General features: G+C 44.7%; 1 protein-coding gene across 1 annotated transcript in view; it reads right to left on the bottom strand.

The window, feature by feature from the left end:
* LOC309561480 (myomegalin-like) overlaps nucleotides 1–24,302 on the bottom strand; it is a 429,425-nt gene that overhangs the window by 158,259 nt on the left and 246,864 nt on the right. Inside the window, exon 18 of the mRNA XM_082265423.1 lies at nucleotides 23,650–23,789. Within this exon, the coding sequence (XP_082121549.1) occupies nucleotides 23,650–23,789 (140 nt within the window). The remainder of the gene's footprint in view (nucleotides 1–23,649; nucleotides 23,790–24,302) is intronic.

A 24,302-nucleotide genomic window follows, 5' to 3' on the forward strand; every position in this document is an offset into this window, starting at 1 on the left:
ACTTGTGCGGGCATGTTCCCAAACAAGTGCCTCAACCAGAACAGGCCCACATGCGACTGGTAAAGAGCAAGATCAGGAGGCCAGGGACCCCCAGGATAGTCAGCAAAAATACAGCAAAATACAACTAGGACAAGCAAGGGGGCCCGGGGGCCCAGGTCCAGCAGAAGTCGCAGGGGGCAACAGGGGAGTTGGGCACAAACACACGCCTGAGCGGGTGTAGGGGGCGAAAACCAACAGGTGTATCGCTGGGTAGCAAAACCTATGGGCAGGTGGAAATCCATAGGAAGAGAACAGAAAAATCAGTTCCATCTGTGGAGCTAGGGCGCTCCGCCGGTCAAACACAGGAGCAGTGGTTCAGGGAAATGAGGGGGGGGGGGAAGGGGGGCGCAAAGTCTTGAGTTCCGCAGGATCTACAAAACCCCCCCCACCTCTGCAGCAGCATAAGGCATAGGCAATCAGGGAGAAAGTGTCATGAAGTCGCCAGGGCAAGGTGGTCAGGCTCTAGCTTCCAGTCCTTCTAGCCAGGAGATGGCGGCTTCCGGATCCTCAAAGAAGTGGGCTCGGTCCTCACCCTCCACTCTAAGACGGGCCGGGTACAACATAGAGTATTTGATATTCTTGATACGCAGCCTGCGTTTGACCTCCAAAAAGCTCTTGCGGCGCCTCTGGACCTCAGCAGAGAAGTCGGGGAAAATCGCTATTTTGTGATTTCCAAATGGAATGTTCCCCTTAACTCTGGCCAGGCGCAATATGGCATCTCTGTCCCGATAGTTCAGGAATTTAGCGATGAATGTGCGGGGGGGTGCACCCTGAGGGGGGGGACGCCCTGAGAGGCGATGTGCACGTTCCACAACAAAAGTGGGTGAAAAGGATTCTCTGCCATATGTTTGAGTGAGCAATTGTTCCAAATAAGATGAGGGGTCTGCACCTTCAGAGCCCTCCGGGAGGCCAATGAACCGCAAGTTACAGCGGCGCAGCCTATTCTCCATGTCATCTTGTTTTTGAAGGATAAGGTGTACTTGTTGCTGCAGCCTGTCTGAGGAGCTTTGCAATGGGGGGAGGGAGTCTTCCACCTCGCTGATTCTGTGTTCAGCCTCACCAACTCTGTCCCTTAGCTTCTGCATATCCTGACGCATCAGTGATATATCTACCTTCACCTCCTCGATTTTAGTTGTCAGCATGGTCTGGCAGGTGGCAATCGCTTCCAATACCTTGGATGTAGCAGGGCTCTCCGGCTCCTCCACCACGAGCGACGGGCCGGCGCCATCTTGGATCGGGGCCTCCTTCTCCAGCCTCCGGAATGCAGCTAGTTTTGCCGCCGCTTCCGAGCCTTTCTTCGGCGGAGACATGTGGAGGTCAGTGCCGCGGGTGTGCGGGAGGTGAAGGGAGGATTATCGTGCCCGGAGGGCTGCAGGATTAGCGGTAAAGGAGATCGGTCCGGCGGAGCTCCTCTCACACACGTCCTCTCACATGCTGCGCCAGGCCACGCCCCCAGACCATCCTGCTTTTAATGTTTCCTTCATCCCCGTTCCCTAATCTGAGACCCCCTGGGATTAGGCGGTGTTCTCCCAATGACTTTTGGTATGGCAAAACTCCTTTTTTTTCCTGTTTACAATAGCATCTTGTCTGGTCGCTGTTGGACACAAACAAGATTTTTCATGCACATCATTTCTCTCCCTTCTCACACTCTATGAAAGCATCTGCATATCCAGTTGACCCAGGTAACCCCCACTACGATTGTGTTTCTACACACGGCTGTTGCCTGCCTAGGCAATGCATTACTCAGCTTCTCTGCAGTTGATACTGGTTATGTTATACTCTATTTTCTCTCATCCTTTTCCAACTCTCGCTTTTCCCTATTCTTCATTTGCGTCGGGGCACCCAGACCAGAGTCCTCCCTGCATAACGGCCATATGCCTTGTCTCTGTATCGTATATCTTTTCGCCCTCCGTGATAGTCTCCTCTAAATTTATTGTGGTGTCACACAATGTTCAGGGCTTCAACTCCCGCCAGGAAATGTAAATGTGCCTTTAACTATTATGGTTCCCTTCAAACAAATGTACGCAGTTTTCAAAAAACTAGATTCCCCACCTCATCTCACCCTAAATATTGTCACAAATATTACCCCTAGGTGTATCAGGCACTTTACAGAGAAAAAAAAAGGCATAATGATTGCATTTCATAAAAACACCCCTTTCTTCTGTTCCCTTAAAGGTGCTGACTCTACTGGATGTCACTTGCATTGCAGGGGACGATTTTTGATGTAGAAGTCACTTTCGTGAATTATTACATCCCCAGCGTTTATCAAACTAATTTCTTCTCCCACCTACTGTGAGTCATTTCTTCTCATTAGAAGGGGATTTTGATCATAGTGGGAGACAGCAATATGATATTTATGATATTGAGCAGAAAGTTGGACAGATCCACCTCCACCTCATAACCTTTTGACTGAGTAGAATCTGGTGGACGCCTGGAGGGAATTTAACCTGAGAGTCCGAGATTTTACCTATTACTCGGCTCCTCATAACTGTCATACATGCATAGAGTATATTTTTGTCCAGGTATCTTCAACCTTAAAAAATGTTCTACGCCATTGTTGGACCACTCACTGCTTTTACTAGCATGCAAGCCCTTAACCTTGTCCCCACAACACTTCACCTGATGCTTAAACAACTGAAAATGTGGACTCTCCGACAACTTTATGGGAAGCCCACAAGGCCACACTTAGGGGACAACTCATTCAACTCGCATCCTGTGTAGGGAATAAAAGGGACTCCAAAATGACCAGTCTGTCATTTCCCCTTGCTCAATTAGAATCCCAATCCTCTTCTGTGAGCAGATAGAGAAGACTAAAGTCAAACTAACCCTCCTCCTAAACAATGAGACCAAAAACAGATGGTCTAGGCATACATTTTATGCAACTTATCAAATTCTGCCTAACACAATCATAGCAAACCCCTCCACTATATTGAATAGATTCACTTCTGTTTTGTCTACCTTATATAAGCCCTCGGAACCTATAGAAAAGTCTTGGCAGACACCCTTTTCAGAACAATAAACTTTCCCACTTCGCAAAGAAATGTCAAATGCAATAGAATCAGATATCACTACCCTAGAAGTGCTCAAGGCGATGAAATCTCTATAAATATCAAAAAACTCCTGGTCCTAAAGGCTTCTTGGCATTATATTACCAAAAAATGTTCTGATTTCCTAGCACCTACCTGACTAACATGTTTACTCACCTACACACTAGCCCTGACTTGCACACATAGTCAACTACAGCCCATATAGTAATGCTCCCAAAACCTGGCAAAGATTCCCTGGACCCATATAACTTCTGTCCCATCTCGCTCCTGAATGTTGGAATCAAAATCCTTGCTATCAGGATTAACACGTTCCTTCATGATCTCAATCATAAGGATCAGGTAAGCTTTGTCCGCTATAGGCAGTCATCTGATAATAATTGGAAAGTAATACATCTAATCCACCTGGTGCACAAGAATTGGATCCCTGGCATGGTTCTGGGGCTCGACATTTACAAAGCCTTTGATTCCCCCCTCCCGGGATTACCTATACTATGCCCTGAACAAATGGGGATTCCGAATCCACTTTGTATCTTGGCTGAAAACCTTATACCATAGCCCTTCAGCCATAGTCTATAACCTCTCTCATCAATCCACTCCTTTTTCAATCCACAGGGCACACGCCAAGGGTGCCCCCTGTCCCTGATTCTTTTTATTTTAGACTTGGAGCCCCTGGCACATTTAATCAGAACCAACCCAGGCATGAAAGGAATAGAACTGGGCCAAAAATCATTTAAAGTCAGTTTTTTTCTGGTGAGTTTTTGCAAACTGTGGTCATACTCAAACAATTTTTCAATTAATCGGCTTAGTAATAAATGAGGAAAAATCCTGCACTCTCAACATTTCCCTTTCCGATGCAGTGGCCACCTCTTTAAAACAGAACTATAGTTTCATTTGACCGACCCCCTACCTGAATTATTTGGGCATCTCTGTCTCACTTGCACATACAACACATTCTTTGAGGCTAACTATATACCCATTTTCAATTCCATGAAATCCCTATTTTCATCCTGGTCTCATCTTCACATCTCTTGGCTAGGGAGGATCAACGCTGTAAAAATTTAAATTTTACCAAAGCCTCTTTACTTATTTTGTGCTCTCCCAAATCCCATCCCCTTCTATGCGTTCATATCTTTTAACCACTTAAGCCCTGGAAGGTTTACCCTCCTTCATGACCAGGCCAATTTTTGGGATACGGCACTGCTTTATTTTAACTGACAATTGCGTGGACGTGCAACGCTGCACCCAAATAAAATTTATGTCCTTTTTTTCCCCACAAATAGATATTTCTATTGGGGGTATCTGCCGTTTTTATTTTTTGCGCTATAAACAAAAAAAGACCGCCAATTTTGAAAAAAAAAAAAACATTTTTTACTTTATGCTATAAAACATACCCAATAAAAAAAAGTAATAATTCTTATTTATTCATCAGTTTAGGCCAATATGTATTCTGCTACATATTTTTGGTAAAAAAAAATCAGAATAAACGTATATTGATTGGTTTGCGCAAAAGTTATAGCGTCTACAAACTATGTGATATTTTTTGGAAAAAGTATTTTATTTTTATTACTAGTAATGGCGGTGATCAGCGATTTTTAGTGAGACTGTGACAAATTGGACACCTGACACTTTTTTGGGAACCAGTGACACTAATACAGTGACCAGTGCTAAAAAAAAATGCACTCTCACTGTACTAATGACACTAGGAGGGAATGGGTTAACATCAGGGGCGATCAAAGGGTTACGTGTGCTCCTGTGGAGGGCTTTCTAACTGTATGGGGGGTGGCTTAACTGGAGGAAGACAGAGATCCACGTTTCTGCTCAGCAGAAACACAGGATCTCCATCTTCCTCTCTGACAAAACAGCAGTCTGACTTGTTTACAAAGGTAGACCACCATACTGCCTCTTCTGTGAATGATCGGTGGGTCCTGGCGGACATCGCGTCTGCCAGACCCACTAATTGGCTCCCGTTGTGTCCAATCACAGTGGAAACAGGCTGCCGGCGGCATGCATGCCCCAGACCTTGTGCATGAAATCATGTACAGGTACATTTTGCACAGGAGGGCCGCCCTGCCGCAGTATATCTGCGTCGGGCAGTCCATAGGTAGTTAAAACCATGTCCTGCGATTCAAATGGGCAGGCGAAAGGCCATGAATCTCAAGACATACTATGTTTATACATAAGAAACAAGGGCATTCCAAATTTTACGTAATATTTCTTGGATGCACAGATTGCCCCACTAACCTTCCTTTACACTGCGAAACATGCCTCCTTATGGGTTGACTTGGAAGCATCTCTCTGTTCTCAAACTTCCCTTCGTTCACTCCCATAGCTCCCTCCAAAATCCAGATCTACATCTATAAGCCCCTTAATGGGTCGCACGCTCTGCGTCTCTATTAAATATTTCAGCAACTGAATATCACCTCACCTGCCTCTTCTTCCTCTCCTGGACAACCCAACATTTCCCCTGGTTTTAGAGTCTTCTACTTCATTTCACTAGTGTAGTTCCCACAATTTCCATTACCTCTACTCTTTCATCACCGATTGCCCTATATACACCTGGAGGAACATTAAGGACAAATAGCACCCCCACCCACTGAACATTTTTGGTTCCTACAATTTAAACACTGGTTGACTACCATAATTACTGTACTAAAAAAAGGTCTTCTGACTCAACTCCACTTGTTTGAACATATATGCCACCTCACGCCTCTTTCCTCCAGACTTATCTCAAATCTCTGTTCGCAGCTGAATGATCTTAAAAGCCCCAGAGGCTACACCTATGTCCATAGGTGGGTACATGACCTTAAAGGCACTAGAGATAGGGAAGGTTAGATACAAATGTGGTCTATGATAGGCTCCTGTTCTACCAAAACCCTTTTACTAAAATCGGCATTTAAATCCATCTCTAGATGGTATGTGGTCCCGATCCATTTAATACATCTATTTCAGCACCTGTTTTTGGGGCTGTTCCTTAACTGCTTTCCAGATTTTGGAGAAAGGTCCTAAAATTTTAACAAACCTTGCTAACCTGCCCCTTTCCCAGGGACCCTTGGTACATTCTATTGCATTTGAAACCCCCAGGCCTTACGAGATCCCCATTCAAATAGGCTACATATGTTCTACTAGCGGCGAAACAAAATATCGCAAAAACTTGGAAACAGTTTATGCCCTTTGTGGAAGTCCACCTTCGCACAGATGCCTTCTTTATTAATGAGCATTCACCTTGACTCATATACAAAATTCTTAAAAATCTGGCCCTGTGAATACAATACGCCCATTACGCCAAGTCCCCTGACAGCTATTCATTGCTATAGCATTGAGGCCAAACTAGGGAGAGGGATACCGCTCAGGTGTGGTATGTAAAGGATTACTCACAGGTACTGACTGTAAGATTCTGGTACCTCCGGTACCCTTAATCACCACTTTCTCTGTAATGCGTCCCACCTTTCTCTTCAGGTGGTACGCATATACCTTTAAGAACGATGATGTCACTGCTGAGCGCCGCAGAGCGGCTATTTCAACCGCCGGCGGTCTCACTCACATTATTCGTTCAACCGCATGGTTGGTTCGATCAAGCCATGCCTGAAGCAGCCATACCTGATGTTACTCGCTCATGTATCTCGCTACCTGGACTTGTTTCACTCACTGATCTTGTATCTCGCTACCCGATCACTCTTGGAATACTGCTTCTACTTATGGCTATCTCACCCTGCTTTCCTGCCTTGTTAATCACATGCTTTCAAGCCTGTCTCTCGATCGGAACCTCCAGCTATTCCCTTTACCTGGAGCAGACCGGAACCTCGCTACTGATCCCTGTATCTCGCTACCGGATCATTCCTTATCTACTGGACCTCTCTAAACTACTAACATTACAAGTGATAAGTACCCCGCAGGGGAACCCTCCATAACCTTATTGCACTATCTACCTATGCACATTAAGGACTGTTACTACCTATCCATACTATCCTATCATCTGCACTGTTACATAGATTGCTAGCTCTTCAGCCTACTACCATCTATCATCAGCACTGCTGCATAGATTGCTAGCTCTCCTGTCTACTACTATCTATCCTTGCACTGGGTTAGTCTATCCTGTATTTGTCATCTGCTGTCCTCACCACCTGTTAGCATACTCGATACTATCCTATCTGCATTCCTAAATACCATCTTGAACTCTCCTATACAAAACCTATCAAGTGATTACCATCCTTGTCACTGTTCACACCTGTCCCTTCAGCACATCACCTTCATACTATCATATACAACCTATCACTCCAGGAACATCTCATTGAGTGTGTATATATCTGTATGTTGAAGCTGACAGGCCCACGGTGATGAGTCCTGGAGAGTTGGATCTGGTATTCAACACATCTCTACATGACTACTGAGTGGATATTTTGCAGCTGCAAATCCAGCCTATAATAAAAATGCAGGAGCGTTACAGATTGAACGAACCTTAAAAATGGATTCAGCAGAATTACCCACTCAAGTGACACAATTAACACAACAAGTAAAAGCGTTAATACTTGCTCTGACTGACGTACAAGAAAAGAATCAGACTCTGACACAGCAGGTAACCCAGCTCTCACGGCTTACTGCTGTTCAGCCTCCTGAACCTAAAATAAACCCTCCTCTAGTGTTTACAGGTGATCGGAAAAAATTTTGTGAATTCAAAAACGCATGTCAATTGCTTTTTTTGTTAAAACCTCGTACATACCCCACTGATCAAATAAACGTCTGTACCGTTATTTCATACTTGACGGCTGATCCACGGGCCTGGGCAGACTCTCTCTTTGAGAATAATGATCAGATTCTCAACACCTATTCCTTATTCCTAGCGGAACTCGCTAGTTTATACGATGACCCCAATAGGCAGAGTACTGCTGATATTCAGTTGAGGGCCTTAAAACAAGGAAGGAGACCTGTAGAAGACTTTGTATCTGAGTTTAAAAGATGGACCCTTGATTCAGGGTGGAATGACACATCTTTGCGAACTCAATTCAGACTTGGGTTATCGGAAGCTGTTAAAGACGAGCTCGCCCGAGCGGATTTACCTGGCACCTTGGAGGCCTTGATACAACTTAGTATCAACATCGACAGACGACTGCGAGAAAGAAGGGCTGAAAAGATGGGAATGCCATTGTCTAGTCCTTCTCAGATTTCGGCCGTTGACCCTACTCCCATGGATGTAGGAACCATACGCCCACCTTTAACGACTACTGAACGAGCTAGAAGAACATCCAGAAATCTCTGCATGTACTGCGCATCCTCGGATCATTTGATAAGCACCTGTCCCCTTGTCCGCAAAAAAGAGGGTGAGTGTTCACATGTCTTGCTGGGAGGATTAACGACTTCCTTTTCTAACCCCTATCTTTTTGTTCATTTAATATTACAGTGGGACCAAACTAGGATCACCACCAATGCTATGGTCGACACTGGATCTTGTGGAAACTATATTGATACACGCTTTGTTACCTTAAATAAAATACCTATTATTTCAAAATCTAAGCCTGTTTCTGTTAGTTTCATTAATGGTATTCCACTGTCTTCTGGTCCAATCACCAACCAGACACAGGCACTCCTTGCCACTACCAACGAATCACATGTGGAGACCATCACCTTTGACATACTATCCTCACCCCATTTTCCTATTATTTTGGGACTTCCCTGGTTACACACACACCAACCAATCATAGATTGGAAAAAACAGACTTTGGTTTTCCCTTTTTACTATTGTGAGAATACGTGTAACCTCCCATCTTATGGGAAGATTCTGTCTGTGGTGTCAGATGAAATTGCACCACTATGCTATCAGGATCTGTCCGAAGTGTTCCTTGAGAAAAATGCTCAAGTGTTGCCTCCCCATAGGGATTACGATTGCACTATCGATCTACTCCCTAACAGCAAATTGCCTTTCGGTCATGTTTATCCCCTTTCACGGGATGAACTTTCTCATCTCAAGGAATACTTGGATGAGAATTTGACAAAAGGGTTCATTAGACCCTCTACTTCTTCCACTGCTGCAGGACTTTTCTTTGTCCGCAATAAGGATTCCAGTCTCAGGCCTATTATCGATTATAGGCAATTAAACACGATTACGATAAAGGATTGCTATCCTTTGCCGCTCATCCCTGAACTTATTGAACAGGTGCGTGGGGCTACTTATTTCACCAAATTAGACCTGAAAGGGGCATACAACCTAATCCGAATCCGTGACGGGGATGAGTGGAAAACAGCATTCAGAACCAGATACGGACTATTCGAATACCTTGTGATGCCATTCGGGCTATGTAATGCTCCCGCAGCTTTCCAAAGATTCATAAACGACATCTTTAGAGACTTACTTGATGTCTGTGTTGTAGTATACCTAGACGATATACTTATTTATTCTCGATCTATGCCTGAACACATAAAGCATGTAAGACTTGTGTTGTCCAGAGTGCTCTCACACAGACTATATGTGAAATTAAAAAAATGTCTATTTCATAAAGAAGAAATATTATTTCTAGGATACTTCATATCCAAAACTGGAATTAAGATGGATATGAGTAAGGTATCCTGTATTCTAGACTGGCCTATACCAACAACTCGTAAGGCCCTACAGCGATTCCTTGGATTCTCGAACTTCTATAGGAAGTTCATCAAGAACTTTTCCGCTATTGTGAGACCTCTCACACAACTGACAAGTATAAAAAAAACATTCAAATGGTCAGAAGAAGCAAATCAAGCTTTCTGCTTGTTAAAATCAAGCTTTACTTCTGCTCCCATACTACGCCATCCAGACCCATCCCTCCAATATATTCTAGAGGTAGATGCGTCAAATATGGCAGTAGGAGCAGTTCTCTCCCAACGACCAACAAACACTTCATCACTCCACCCAGTTGCTTTCTTTTCAAAATCACTAAGCAGCCCAGAGGTGAATTACCCAGTGGGTGAAAAGGAGTTGCTTGCCATAAAACTGGCACTGGAGAATTGGCGACATCTGCTCGAAGGTACCCAGTTACCAATACCAATCATAAAAACCTTCAATACCTCCAGACTAACAAGACTCTCTCTCACGGCAGGTACGATGGTCATTATTCTTTTTAAGATTTCATTTCCTAGTGACCTACACGCCTGCAGACAAAAATAAAAAAGCGGATGCGCTATCACGATTAACCGAAGATAACTGCGCCGAAATCCCTTCCATTCCCATAATACCCTGTGAACGCATTATTGGTGTTGTCCGTTCCTTGAAGGAAGAGATTTTGCACAGTATAAGAATGGATTCACCTCCACCACAACTAAGTACTGATGCAGAAGGCTTCCTCTATTACAATGACAAACTCTACATACCCCCTACTATGCGCAGCAAGATCTTGGAGTTATCGCATGATGTGCCCATGGCAGGACATATGGGTATAACGAAAACCTTTAATTTGCTCACCAGGCAGTTTTGGTGGCCTGATATGAAGACGTCTGTACAAAAATTTGTTTCTTCATGTGACATCTGTGCAAGGTCCAAAATTGACACTACAAAACCATCTGGACTACTTTGTAGTCTACCAATACCCCAGGTTCCATGGGAAGTTGTGTCCTTAGATTTCATAGTAGAACTACCACCCTCTAAAGGATTTAATGCCATCCTAGTGTCAGTGGACCACTTGACAAAGATGGCACATTTCATTGCTATCCGTAGACTACCTTCATCTAAACAAACAGCGGAACTACTGATGAAACATGTGTTTAAGTTGCATGGAATTCCAAAAACTCTTTTGTCCGACCGTGGTTCACAATTCATCTCTAAATTTTGGCAAGCACTTTGTCAAATTTTACGCATTGAGCGAAAGCTTACTTCTCCCTACCATCCTCAGACCAACGGACAGACTGAAAGAGTCAACCAGTGCATTGAGCAATATCTACGTTGCTACACATCATACTTGCAGGATGATTGGGTGGATCTCCTTCCTCTAGCAGAATTTGCTTACAACAACGCAACCCACAGTACTACGAAGCAAAGTCTGTTCTGCTTGAACTATGGGTTTCATCCCACTCTTCTTCCACCACGCATCCTGCCATCGAGTAACCCAGTAGCCTCGGATTACCTTACCCAAATAAAAGACTCTTTGGGTTTACTCAATACCACTATATCACACGCTCACAGTCAACAAAAAAAGTACTACGACCTTCGTAGAAGACCTTCTCCTCAGTATGTTATTGGGGACCTTGTTTGGCTATCGACAAAGAACTTAAGATTAAAAATCCCTAGCAAGAAGCTTGGACCTTTATTTTTGGGACCCTTCCCAATTAAAAAACTTATCGGAAAAGCTGCAGTACAGCTCACCCTACCAGCAGATCTCAAGATCCATCCCATCTTCCATGTGTCGCTACTGAAGCCCCATGTTCCTAACCAAGGAATAAGGCCTACCATCTTGCCTCCACCTCCAATACAAGTTGAAGGCGGAGAAGAGTATGAGATCAAGGAAATTTTGGATTCTCGCATCCATAGAGGAAGACTCCAGTATCTCATAAGATGGAAGAACTATGGACCCCAAGACGACACCTGGCTAGATACCTCTGATATTCATGCGCCTAGACTTATACGGAACTTTCACTCGAAACACCCAGAGAAACCTGTCCTATAGGCCTTCCGGAGCCGGCCTTAAGGGGGGGGGGTACTGTAAGATTCTGGTACCTCCGGTACCCTTAATCACCACTTTCTCTGTAATGCGTCCCCCCTTTCTCTTCAGGTGGTACGCATATACCTTTAAGAACGATGATGTCACTGCTGAGCGCCGCAGAGCGGCTATTTCAACCGCCGGCGGTCTCACTCACATTGTTCGTTCAACCGCATGGTTGGTTCGATCAAGCCATGCCTGAAGCAGCCATACCTGATGTTACTCGCTCATGTATTTCGCTACCTGGACTTGTTTCACTCACTGATCTTGTATCTCGCTACCCGATCACTCTTGGAATACTGCTTCTACTTATGGCTATCTCACCCTGCTTTCCTGCCTTGTTATCCACATGCTTTCAAGCCTGTCTCTCGATCGGAACCTCCAGCTATTCCCTTTACCTGGAGCAGACCGGAACCTCGCTACTGATCCCTGTATCTCGCTACCGGATCATTCCTTATCTACTGGACCTCTCTAAACTACTAACATTACAAGTGATAAGTACCCCGCAGGGGAACCCTCCATAACCTTATTGCACTATCTACCTATGCACATTAAGGACTGTTACTACCTATCCATACTATCCTATCATCTGCACTGTTACATAGATTGCTAGCTCTTCAGCCTACTACCATCTATCATTAGCACTGCTGCATAGATTGCTAGCTCTCCTGTCTACTACTATCTATCCTTGCACTGGGTTAGTCTATCCTGTATTTGTCATCTGCTGTCCTCACCACCTGTTAGCATACTCGATACTAACCTATCTGCATTCCTAAATACCATCTTGAACTCTCCTATACAAAACCTATCAAGTGATTACCATCCTTGTCACTGTTCACACCTGTCCCTTCAGCACATCACCTTCATACTATCATATACATCCTATCACTCCAGGAACATCTCATTGAGTGTGTATATATCTGTATGTTGAAGCTGACAGGCCCACGGTGATGAGTCCTGGAGAGTTGGATCTGGTATTCAACACATCTCTACATGACTACTGAGTGGAGATTTTGCAGCTGCAAATCCAGCCTATAATAAAAACGCAGGAGCGTTATACTGACCCCAGCTCGCTACCGCAGTGACATGCAAATGAGAAGGCAACTGGGCGCACACCACAATTGTAATCCAATAAAACGTCCTTTATTCTTCAGGCATGGGACAATAGCGCAGGAAAGGTCACAGTTGACGCTTTTCACACATAGGAGTGCTTAGTCATAACCTAGACACTGAGGCCCTGGATATCAAGTCGGGTGTCCCCAACATGTCCCCTCTGTTCTCTTTTTCCTCTTTCAATCTTGTTCTATTTCCTCCCCTCTTCCTTCTCTCTCCTCTGAGTCCCCTGAGCTGAAAGGCCTTAGTTACTATGTCTCTTGACAATCCTCTGTAGAGGACCCGACTCCCACACCCACTCCAAGAGTGTCTTCCAATTTATGGCTAATGCAAGATTTACCCCCCCACCCCCCTTTTTTTTTTCTCCCACACCTTCCCTTTCCTACTTATGCTCTTGCTATAAATACAATGTGTATCATTACTGTAAAGCTTCCAACTTGTTCAATTAAGCTTTGACAATAAAACCTAGAAGCTGATGGCTACTATACACAGCTACACCAGATTCTGTGTGCACTATTTTTAGTAAATCCCCCCCCCCCCCCCCCAATGCATCATAGAAAACTTTATTAAAAACCTAATGCAAGTGAAAACATTTTTTTTTTTTCAATTTTGCACATTTTCTTCAATCCTCTGGAATTAAAGCTCCCTCCCAACATACAGTGATGTTTAGTGGAAGTGAACATCCTCCATTAAGCACAAGCTGAACAAAATCAGATTGGACATGACCATTTGCCACATAACTCAAAAGCAGTTACTTGGACAAAGCAAAAATACTATTAAAAAGTTACCTAAGCAAACTCAATGTTAATCAATACATTGCATTATCTGGAAGCCAGGCAAAAACGAATTCTGCTTAAAATTTACCACTGTTTAGGAGTTTTTTCTATTTAGTTAAATTTTACTTCCCCATCAATGTTCTTTGGAAGATGTAGCTGATAATCTTTTTCCATGACTGTGCATTAATGGGCCATACACACTATAAGATTTTCTAAAGACTTTTTCCTTTAGACTTACCAAAACCATATAATATGAGGTCAAACCTAAACACTTTCAATTTGTATGCAATCTGGCAGGCCCTTGCACTACATAGAAAAGGTAAATCTGAAGGAAATCTGACAACAAAAGTTGGATAGTGTGTATCCAGCTTAAGACTCTGTCCTTCTTTTCTAGACTTAAGGGGACATTTTAGGTCTAGAAATCAAATAGGCCATTACGAGGCCATTTACGACCTAAAGTGGGCGGCACAGTGGTGTAGTGGTTAGCACTTTCACCTAGCAGCAAGAGGGTTGCTGGTTCAAATCCCAACCACGACTCTACCTGCCTGGACTTTGCATGTTCTCCCTGTGTCTGTGTGGGTTTCCTCCAGGTGCTCTGGTTTCCTCCAACACTCCAAAGACATGCTGGTAGGCTAATTGGATCCTGTATACAAAAAAAAAAATTGACCCTACTATGTATGTATGAATGTGAGTTAGGGACCTTAGATTGTAAGCTCCTTGAGGGCAGGGAATGATGTAAATGTGCAATGTATATGTAAAGCACTGCGTAAATTGACAGCACTATATAAGTACCTGAAATAAATAAACTTTAGTCAGAAATTTAAGTCCTAGCTATGAAAAACATGAAAAATAAGCGCCAATACTGTATAAAATTCGGCAATTGCTCTCTATTTTTAGCCAAAATTGTAGAGGCCGATCTCCTGACAACTTTAAAATGGAATTATGCCATCCTATCCTTTACAGCCAAGGAAGCGGATTCGGTTTTATCTGCAACTACAATAGTGCTGCACAGTTACGACACTAGCCACTCAATGGTTTGACAGTTTGATTGGGGACACAAGCAAATGTGAAAGTTAGCAATCCTGGCATTCCAAGAATGTAACTGTCTTTTTAAACCATTAAATCAAAAGGTTCCTCTTTATGATTTACTGCTGTTCGGGGGCTCTGGGCTTTAGCAAAATGGCAGCCTCCAGCAGGAAGAAACAGGGGCAATGCTGGAGGCAATTTACAGCACACACTAGTTTTGGTAGCACAGTTATTAATGTGGAATACATGTTCCTTACTGATTAAATTACTTTTCATCAAGATGTTATGGTTAACCACTTAAGGACCAGGCCTTTTTCTGACACTTGTTGTTTATGAGTTAAAATCAGTATTTTTTGCTAGAAAATTACTTAGAACCACATACATTATTCTATATATAGACACTAGAGAATACATTTCTCTATCGTTCATTGACGGACCCAGTTCTCTCTGATTCATATCAGTAGGGTAATACTGCCCCCTGCAGGAGTAGGACACTAGGCAGAAAAAAGTTCTGGCTACATCTATGGGCAGTCCCGGAGGGTACACCCTCTCTCTTCCTGCACAGGATGCCAGTTTTAATCTGCCTAGTCAGGAGTAAGGACCTAGTTCCTTGCTGGGATTTTTGGTCCTGGCATAGAAGTAATTTTTTTATGTAGATTTTCTTTAGCTAGTCTTTTTTTCTCCGGATCGTTTTTCCTGTGAAATCTTCTAGCAATTATGCCGGGCTAGGCGACAGACTGGAACCCCATATCCAGTGGTCAACCCAGTCTGGCCATCGAGCGCTTGCAGGCCTTTGCTCCGCGCTGGGTTGGCCACGACATGGTCCCGCTGGACGGTTACTGGCCCCGCAAGTTAAACGTCTCGCCAGGACACACACGACAGGGTCTAGGCTGATGTCACAGTGTTCCTATTTCACCGACAGCCCCCCTACTCCGGTGGCGTGGGGTCCTGTCATGAGATGGCGCCTGCCTGTGTTCCCGGTATGGTGAGTAAACGTTCCCCCCCCTTCCCTGGCGGACTTTGGGGTGGACGCAGGTTCCCTCTGTCCTGTTGTGACCCTCCTCCTCTCCACCACCCCCCCTCCCACGGGGGGGACTGTTTGGGCCTGCCTGGGGCAGGGGCCTAGTGTGCAGGCCGCATAGGGGTCCGGGGGGTGCGCTGTCCGTGGCCCTCGACCGATCCTGCAGGGGGGGCCCTTGGTGGGGTTTTCTGTTGTGGATGGGTGTTTGGGGGGTCTCCCTGTGGGCCCCAATCACCGCGATTCGCTGGGCCGCCTCCCGGGGGTCGCTGTAACGTTGTGGGGCCGCTTTAAAAAAAATGTCATTTTTTTTAAAAAGTTGCTGGCGGGTCCCTCAGGTTCAGTGTGGACCCTGCAGGCCATTTGTTCCCACCTGACCCCCTCACGGAGGCCGCAGGGCCTCCCGGATCTCCACTGTCCGTCGATGCCTTTTCGGCAGTTCGGGAAGCATTTGAGTCGGGGTGAAGAGGGTAGGTGCGCTGAGACGTTTCTCCGCCTACCCCTGCCTCATCTGATGTCTCGGAGTCTGAGTGTGTCTCAGCCACCGTAGACGTGGGGCCTCCCTGCCGGATCTGTTACCTCGCACCCTGTCTCCTCGGATGATGAAGATGACATTTCTACCTCCCCCGCCGCGACAGGCGCTGTTGGATGCACTGGCTGTTTCGGTGCGTGACACCCTGCGATTTGGGGGTCATAGCGGCGGCTGCGCCTGGGGCGCAGGTGGCTCACATGCCATCTGGAGCTGCTCTTTTTGCTGGCTACTCATGTAGAAGGGGACCATCCTGAGACGTTCCCCTGGGGTGTCTAAGCGGCTGTTAGACGTTGCCCTTTTGGGGAGTCTCTGGTACAGAGGACTGTTCCACCTTTGATGGACGTACAGTCGCTAGCTGAATGGGACTACCATTGTTCCAGTGGAGGAATCCCCATCCTGTAAGGATTTGGGGGATAGGATGGCACGGGCTGTGGCCTGTGATCTGTTCTCCCTGGCGTAGTCTGCACTGGGAACAGTGTTTATGTTTTCCCTTGCCACGCAGACTCTGCCTGATGGGCGGAGTTCCAACGCCGTGAATTGATGTGGGGCATGTCCCTCTTGCCCTGGGGGAGCTGTCGGACCAGTTGGCGCAGGGGCTGAAATTTGTTTGCGATGCCGCGCTGGTCGAGGCTCCCTTGTATGGGTCACCTTGTCGTTTTCGGTGGTGGTTATCCAGCGTCTACTTGACCGTAGTGTTGGTCTTCGGATCAAACTTCTACGATGGTCTTAATGGATCTCCCTGTTTAGGGGGATTGCCTGTTTGGAGCTGCCCTGGATGATATTATATAAGGGTCTCACGGGGGGAAGACTGTTTTTTTACACAGGCTAACAAGGGTAAGGGCCTTAGTCGCAGTCAGGGTTCTTACCTTTTGGCTGGCAAACAGTTTATTTGTCTCTCGGGGACGGTCGATGTGGCGAAGTCCTTCTAGACTTCCGCGTGTGGTTCCAACGAACCTGGTCTGGAGAACATGAGATCGTTTTTTTTCCAGACCTGCAGACTAGGCCTACTCAGCTTGAAGGTGCTTCCTCACCAATCTAGGGGGTGGGGGGGAGGTCCTTGCCGGTCGAGGACCTGCGGCTGACCCGGATCCCAGGCTGCTGGGTTCAGGAGGTCATGCGGTCCAGTTGCAAGATTGAGTCCCGATCCGTTTATTTCCGGTAAGGTTTTTTTTCCCTTCCAATGTACAGCTGTCCCCGGATCGCTTACTGGCACTCTGTGGGGCAGTTCAGGCTCTGGTTCAACAAGCTGGACCAACTGGTCCTTTGATGGTTCTGTGCAAATCAAAAATTCAAGTTGGTATTGGTTCGCACAACGGTGGCTTCATTGCATCAAGGGGATTCCTGGCCTCCATAGACTTTAAGCTGCCTACCTTCACATCCTGTTATGTTCGGGACACCGAACCGCGGGGAAGGATCTCTATCGGTTTGTGGCGTTGCCCTTGGGTCTTGCTTACTGTATGCTATTAGGGTCTTCACAAAGGTGTGGCTCCGGTCCTGGCGCTGTTGCGGCAGCAGGGCGAATCGGTCCGGGGGTTCCTAGCCGATCTGCTTCTCTGTGTGGAGTCTACTACGGTGCTGACAAATGGATTTGGAAGTCACCATGAGAACTCTGGAGGAGTTCAGGTGGGTTCTGAACGTTCAGAAGTCATCCGCGGTCCCTTCCATGAGACTGGACTATCTGGGCCTGACTTTGGACTCGCTCTCAGTCAGGGTGTTTTCTCCCTCCGGGGAAAAGACTCTTGGAACGTCAGACTGTGGTTCATGTCCCGCACATGGTCGTCACTTTGGACCTGTATGTAAGCTCTGGGACTGATGGTGCCCTCTTTCGAGACGGTCCCTTTCGCTCAATTCCTCTTGGGGATCCCCCAGAAGGCGATCCTTCTCGAATGAGACTAGAATCCAAACTCTCTAGACATTCGGATCTGGCTGAGCTGGCTGACCAGGGAGTCTTGAGCTGGAATCCTCCCTCCCCTTTTTCCTGAACACTTATCACTGTGGATGCAAGTCTGTCTGGGTGGGAGTCCTCGGCAGGTTCTCTGCTTCGGGAGTATGGTCCCTGGAGGATCCAGGTTACCAATCAATGTCCTGGGGGTGAGAGCAATCGGGCTTTGCCTGGTTCACAGGATCGGGCACCTGCAGCTGCCCGGTGCACGTTCAATCAACTACGCTACGACCGTGGCTTATGTCATTCACCAAGGGGGCACCAATGGTGTCCTTGCAGCCTTGGATGTGTAAATTCTTCTGTGGGCAGTGCGCCTTGTTCCAGCTCTTCTGCTGTTCCCTTTTCAGGTGTGGAAACCTTGGTTGGCGGATTGCCTCAGTAGACAGGCCCATTGCCTTTCCTCCTCCCAAGTTGCTGCCAAGAATTTTTCGCAAGATCGAGGCGGAAGGGATTCCGGTCTTTCTGGTGACTCCGGAGGGGTCTCGCCAAGCTTGGTACGCCGGCCTGGTCAGGCTGGCCACAGATGCTCCTTGGAGAATTCCCCTCAGGGAGGAGTTATTGTCTCCAGGGCCCATCTCCCGTCCAACTTTGCGGTCGCTGACTTTGCCGACTTGGCTGTTGAATGCCAGGTGCTGAAGGACGGGGGTTTGGCTGCTTCGGTAATTAGCATCCTGCTTGAAGAGTGGGACGTGACTTCTAGGGTGATTTTTGTTCATCATACAAGACAGTCGTATATTGCGTGGGCTCCCCCTCGCTCTTACATGGTGGCCCGGATCTTGGCTTCCTTCAATGGGGAGTTGATCACAAGCTGGCCTTCAGTACTGTCAAGGGTCGGGTTTCAGTTTAAGCAAATTTCTTCCGAAGGCTGTTGGCCCCCCGCGCCCTGGTGCGTGACTTCTTCCAGGGGTGCTTCCAGTGCAACCTCCGTCACCCACTGGGGACCTTGATTTGGTGCAGTCGGTTCTTTTAGGCCCTCCGTTTGCGAGTATTCGAGGGTATCCCCCGCCTACCTTATTACAGAAGGTGGCCTTCTTGGTTGCTATCACTCTGCGTGCAGGTGTCGGCACTGGCGACATTGTCCTGTTGTTCTCCCTATATGTTGATCATTGGGCCAGGTGGTACTTCAGCCGGATCCGCCCTTCCCTCCGAAGGTGGTTTCTGGTGTTCACTTGCATGGGGACATTGTATTCACATCTTGTGTCCTGAGCCCTCACATCCTAAGGAATGTGCATTGCTTACTCTGTTTAGAGTGCGGGCACTCCAGGTGTACTTGGACACTACTGAGTTTTTTCGTGAGTCAGCCTCACTCTCTGTACTTACGGATGGCCCGTGAACGGGACTGCCTGCGTCTATTCCTAGATGGATCGGACAGACGGTGGTGCATGTTTCTTCAATTAGGGGTCAGGTCCTGCCTTTCCCTGCTTCGGCGCGTTCTACTGGGCGCCTAGTGCTTCCTGGGCTTTTTGCCTTGTGGGCATCTGTGCTCCAGGTTGCAAGTCGGCTACCTGGTAGTCTGTTCACACCTTTACCACGTTTTATAAGGTGGATGTGCTGGCATATGCAGATGCCTCTTTTCGGCCGCAAGGTTTTTTGCTGGCTGCTGTTTGGAGGGCTTTTGGCCTTTCCTTGAGGGTGTTTACTGTTGTTTTCAGGTGGGCCTCATCTTTTGTGCTGATGAGTCCTATGTTGCCTGGTCGGCTATGTTTGGCCTTGGGGACTTGTTATTTTCCTGCTGTTCCCACTCCTCATTTTATGACACTGCTTTGGGATGTCCCTACTGATCTGAATCAGAGAGAACTGCGTCCGTCAATGAACGATAGAGAAAACTGGATTTTTGACTTACCGTAAAATCATTTTCTCTTAAGTTCATTGACGGACGCAGTACCCGCCCCTCTATTTTGAGTTGGGTTGGTGTTAATTTTCTTATTCTGCTTTGATACAAAACTGGCATCCTATGCAGGAAGAGAGAGGGTGTACCCTCTGGGACTGTCCATAGGCGTAGCCAGAACTTTTTTCTGCCTAGTGTCCTACTCCTGTAGGGGGCAGTATTACCCTACTGATATGAATCAGAGAGAACTGCGTCCTTCAATGAACTTAAGAGAAAAGGATTTTACGGTAAGTCACATTTTTTAATTAAAATTTTTTAATTAAAAAATAGGAAAACAGTAAAGTTAGCCCAATTTTTTTCTACAATGTGAAACATAATGTTACGCCGAGTAAATTGATACCTAACATGTCATGCTTCAAAATTGTGAACACTCGTGGAATGGAGACAGACGTTGGTATTTAAAAATCTCTATAGGCGACGCGTTAAAAATTTCTACAGGTTACCAGATTAGAGTTACAGAGGTCTTGTGCTAGAATTATTGCTCTCGCTCTAACAATCGTGGCAATACCTCACGTGTGGTTTGAACACCGTTTACATATGTGGGTGCGACTTACATATGCATTTGCTTCTTCTGAATGACATGGCACTTTAAAAAACTTTTTTTCTAATTTTACTTTTTTTTTTTTTTACACTGTCCCATTAAAAAAATTTTTTTGATCACTTTTATTCCTTTTACAAGGAATGTAAACATCCCTTGTAATAGAAATAAGCAGGACATTTCCTCTTTAATGTAAGATCTGGGGTCAAAAAGACCTCAGATCTCACATCTACACTTCAAGGGCATAGAGTTGAGTGGGGGCCATCTTGCGCATCCAGCACCAGAAAGAATCGGATAGTTTTCCCTGGTCCTGCTCTGGTAGGCGGGGAAAAAGGCCGGGAAGCAGCTCTCCTGCCACCCAAAAAAATTATCGAATGTGCCACTGGAACCACTTTTATGTGAAGGAGGACCGCCAGCCGTGTAGAAAAATACTGGGGTCAAAGTAGCGACGCAAATACACGGTGGGTGGTCCGAAAGTGGCTAAAGCTCCACTTTAAATAAGAAACCTGGATCAGACGTCTTAACAGCTCTTTATAACAATATTATCTGAAACCTCTGCTCTACAAACATACTGTATATTTAGCAAGAACATGTATGAAGGGTTTCAAGATGCAGAAATGCTCAAGACCAGCTTTTTGATGTTTTGCAAACCTGACAAAGACCTCTTAACATGGACAAACTTCCAACTAATATTAATAATAAATATTGATGCAAAACACTTTGCAAAAGATTGCAAATCTCTTAGGTTTTCATATCAACAAATCAAAATATAAAGTAATAAACATCTATACCCCAGATAATCTCTAGGTGCTTCAGGCAGTTTTGCTTTCAAATATCAATCCTCAATCTCAATAATGACACTCTCTACAAAGCTAACTATAACATTCTTTTTTTTTAAATGTTGGATGGGTGGTGATGACATAATGACAAAGTAGGATTTAAGGGTTGGAAAAATAAACCCTTTTAAGATGTTGTAACTGCCAAAAATACACCTTTCATGTTTGGCCTTTACCCTACGTATACCACAAATTAGTCTTCAAATACATGTGGGCCCCCAGATAAATAGTTACACCTTTTACAGAGACAGACTTCCAAGAAGTTTACATGCATCTTTTATTATAATATGCAGTATTGGAAATAGCATTCTCTCAGGACTGGATGAGACTCCCTGATTCCAATGGTAAATTATCAATGATTTATTACTACCAACTTTCTTCTCAGCCTATATGGTATTACATTCTTCCAAACATATTCCTAAACAGAAGTTTTTCTAATATGCTTAGCTTAAAAATAAGATTACATCTAACTAATCATATATTTGGATAAATTCTGCCGCCTCAACCTCTGCAACATTTCCAGAATTCGCCCCTTCCTGACTAATGACACCACAAAGCAACTTATCCACACCTTGGTTATATCCCACCTTGATTACTGTAACTCCCTCATTTATTCAGGGAAGCCTACCTCACCTCCACCTAAGAACTGTTCTTGAGTTACCTCCATCAGATCATCCCCTGCAGCTATCACCTTTTTAACCACCTCCCCCTTCCTTTAGATTGTAAGCTTCATGAGCAGGGCCCTCCTATTCCTTCTGTATTGAACTGTATTGTAATTGTACTGTCCCTTTTATATTGTAAAGGGCTGCGTAAACTGTTGGCGCTATATAGATACGGTATAATAATGATAATAACAATAGTAATATAGCTAGATAGATGGCAATGGTGGTAAATGTTTGGAAAGGAGTGTCCTTTCATTAATAGCTTGAGATTTACAGCTTTTGTGTTTGTATGTGGCTGCGATGACGTCACTTCAGTGCGCACTCCCTTGGCTCCAGCAGGAAGCTCTATAGGTCCGGCACGGTATGCATGAAGTCACCAGCTGCATCCAGGGTGAATATCTCCCATATTGTGCACCTTTATGAGATATTCATTTTACCTATAGGTAAGCCTTATTATATGCTTACCTGTAGGTAAAAATCACAAAGTGGACTTTACTACCGCTTTACTTTAAAAAAGAATGAAGGTGTGCTGATTACTTATTCAGCTTACATGGCTATCATTTCCATTTAGTCATTTAAGAATTACACTTACCTTTAATATATTAAGACATGCACAACACAATTAAATATGACAAAACACAATGCAGGCATAAAAAAACATTTTATTTTGACTAGCAAAATTGTGCTCATTCCAGAACGGGCAAGGTTAAGGATATCACAAACAATGTTGAAGAAGTGTTTTATATACAGAAATGTCAATAAGTATGTGAAGGAAAGGATGCTGGAAAGTATGGCAGGGGGCAGTATGTGCAAGGAAGTAGTACTGTACATGCCATGCTAGACAAGTTTGAAAAAAGTAATGATAGTGAGCAGTATTTGCAAGAGAGAAGTACCAGATGGTATAACAGTGGGTAATGAATGGGAGAGTCCCGAAGAGTATGATGGTGAGTAACGTGTAGGAGAGAGAAATGTAAATGTATGAACATAGGCAGTGTTTGCATGATTGATTTGTGATGGGTAAGACAAAGGCCAGTATGTGCAGAAAATAAATTACAGTAGATATGATGTTTGGGAGCACTAGCATAGAGCAAAGGCTCTGTCAGCATACATAATATGGACACAGGGTGTGTAAGAAAAAGAAGGGGAAAGAGTAAGAATTGTTAGAGGATAGGTCTTGTTCTCCATATAGAGGCAATCAAAGGTCTATTAGAACCAGAAGTACAGACACGTGTAGAAACTGGAAACTGGCTTACTAGATCAATTTCTAATACATATATGGAACAGGAGGGATTAGTCAAAAAATGATTTCACAAATATGGGGTGTCTAAATGTATGTATGTCTAAATTATATGTAATATGAGGAAAGCTAAAATAAATAAAGATATCTAATGCTAAATTGGTTAGCTTAAGTTAGAAATAAGTTATGTACTTGATTTTAATCAGCAGATTTACTTTGTTAGCTAATGCGCTTTGTTGAAGTTAAGCAACACAATTCACTCTAGTTAAAAAGCAGTCAAACATTCTGAAATTAGTTGTCATGCTTCACAGGAAAGTTCAAACACTCTGTGTCCCCACCTCCAAAACCAGATACAAATATGTTTTCCGACTGAAGGGAAACTAGTTGTTCAATTGTTGTCATCAAGGTTTCTTCAAGCTGACTCCTAAGTGCCTGTATAGTCAGAAGCTCATTGAGAATTTTGGAGCTGAAACTAACACTGTTAAAATAAAGAGTTTACAGCATTAAAGTCTATTAAAAATATTTTCATAATTGAATAAACAGAATAAGATAGAGAAACAATTCTCAAAAGCAAAGTTTGAGTTAAATAAAGTGTCTGTACACTCAAATTGTACATTTTAGGCATAGGTGGAACCAAATGTGCAGTCAGCTTCTGATTTCTTATACCTTGGATACTACAAGATCTCTGCCATAATTTTCAATTCAGTTCCAGTCCATCTTTGAGTTTTGGGTGCTCCCACCCACCTTTGCATATTTGTGTTGCATTTGCTAAAGTTATAAATAAATTACACGGACAGAAAAGAAACTAAAAGTTGAATGCCACAACCCAGAGCTTAATGACTTTAAAGGCTAGGTGGTTCTTTTTAGCATATCCACCCTGTTCCTAGCCCCGTCCTCTTACTGTACAGAACACCTCAAGCAACAATTAAGAACATACAAAACACAGACTGAAGTAAAATGAATTGCTGAAAGTGGAGATGCTCAACATTAG

Source organism: Pelophylax lessonae (genome assembly GCF_965119305.1).
Source record: "Pelophylax lessonae genome assembly, chromosome: 8".
NCBI lineage: Eukaryota > Metazoa > Chordata > Amphibia > Anura > Ranidae > Pelophylax > Pelophylax lessonae.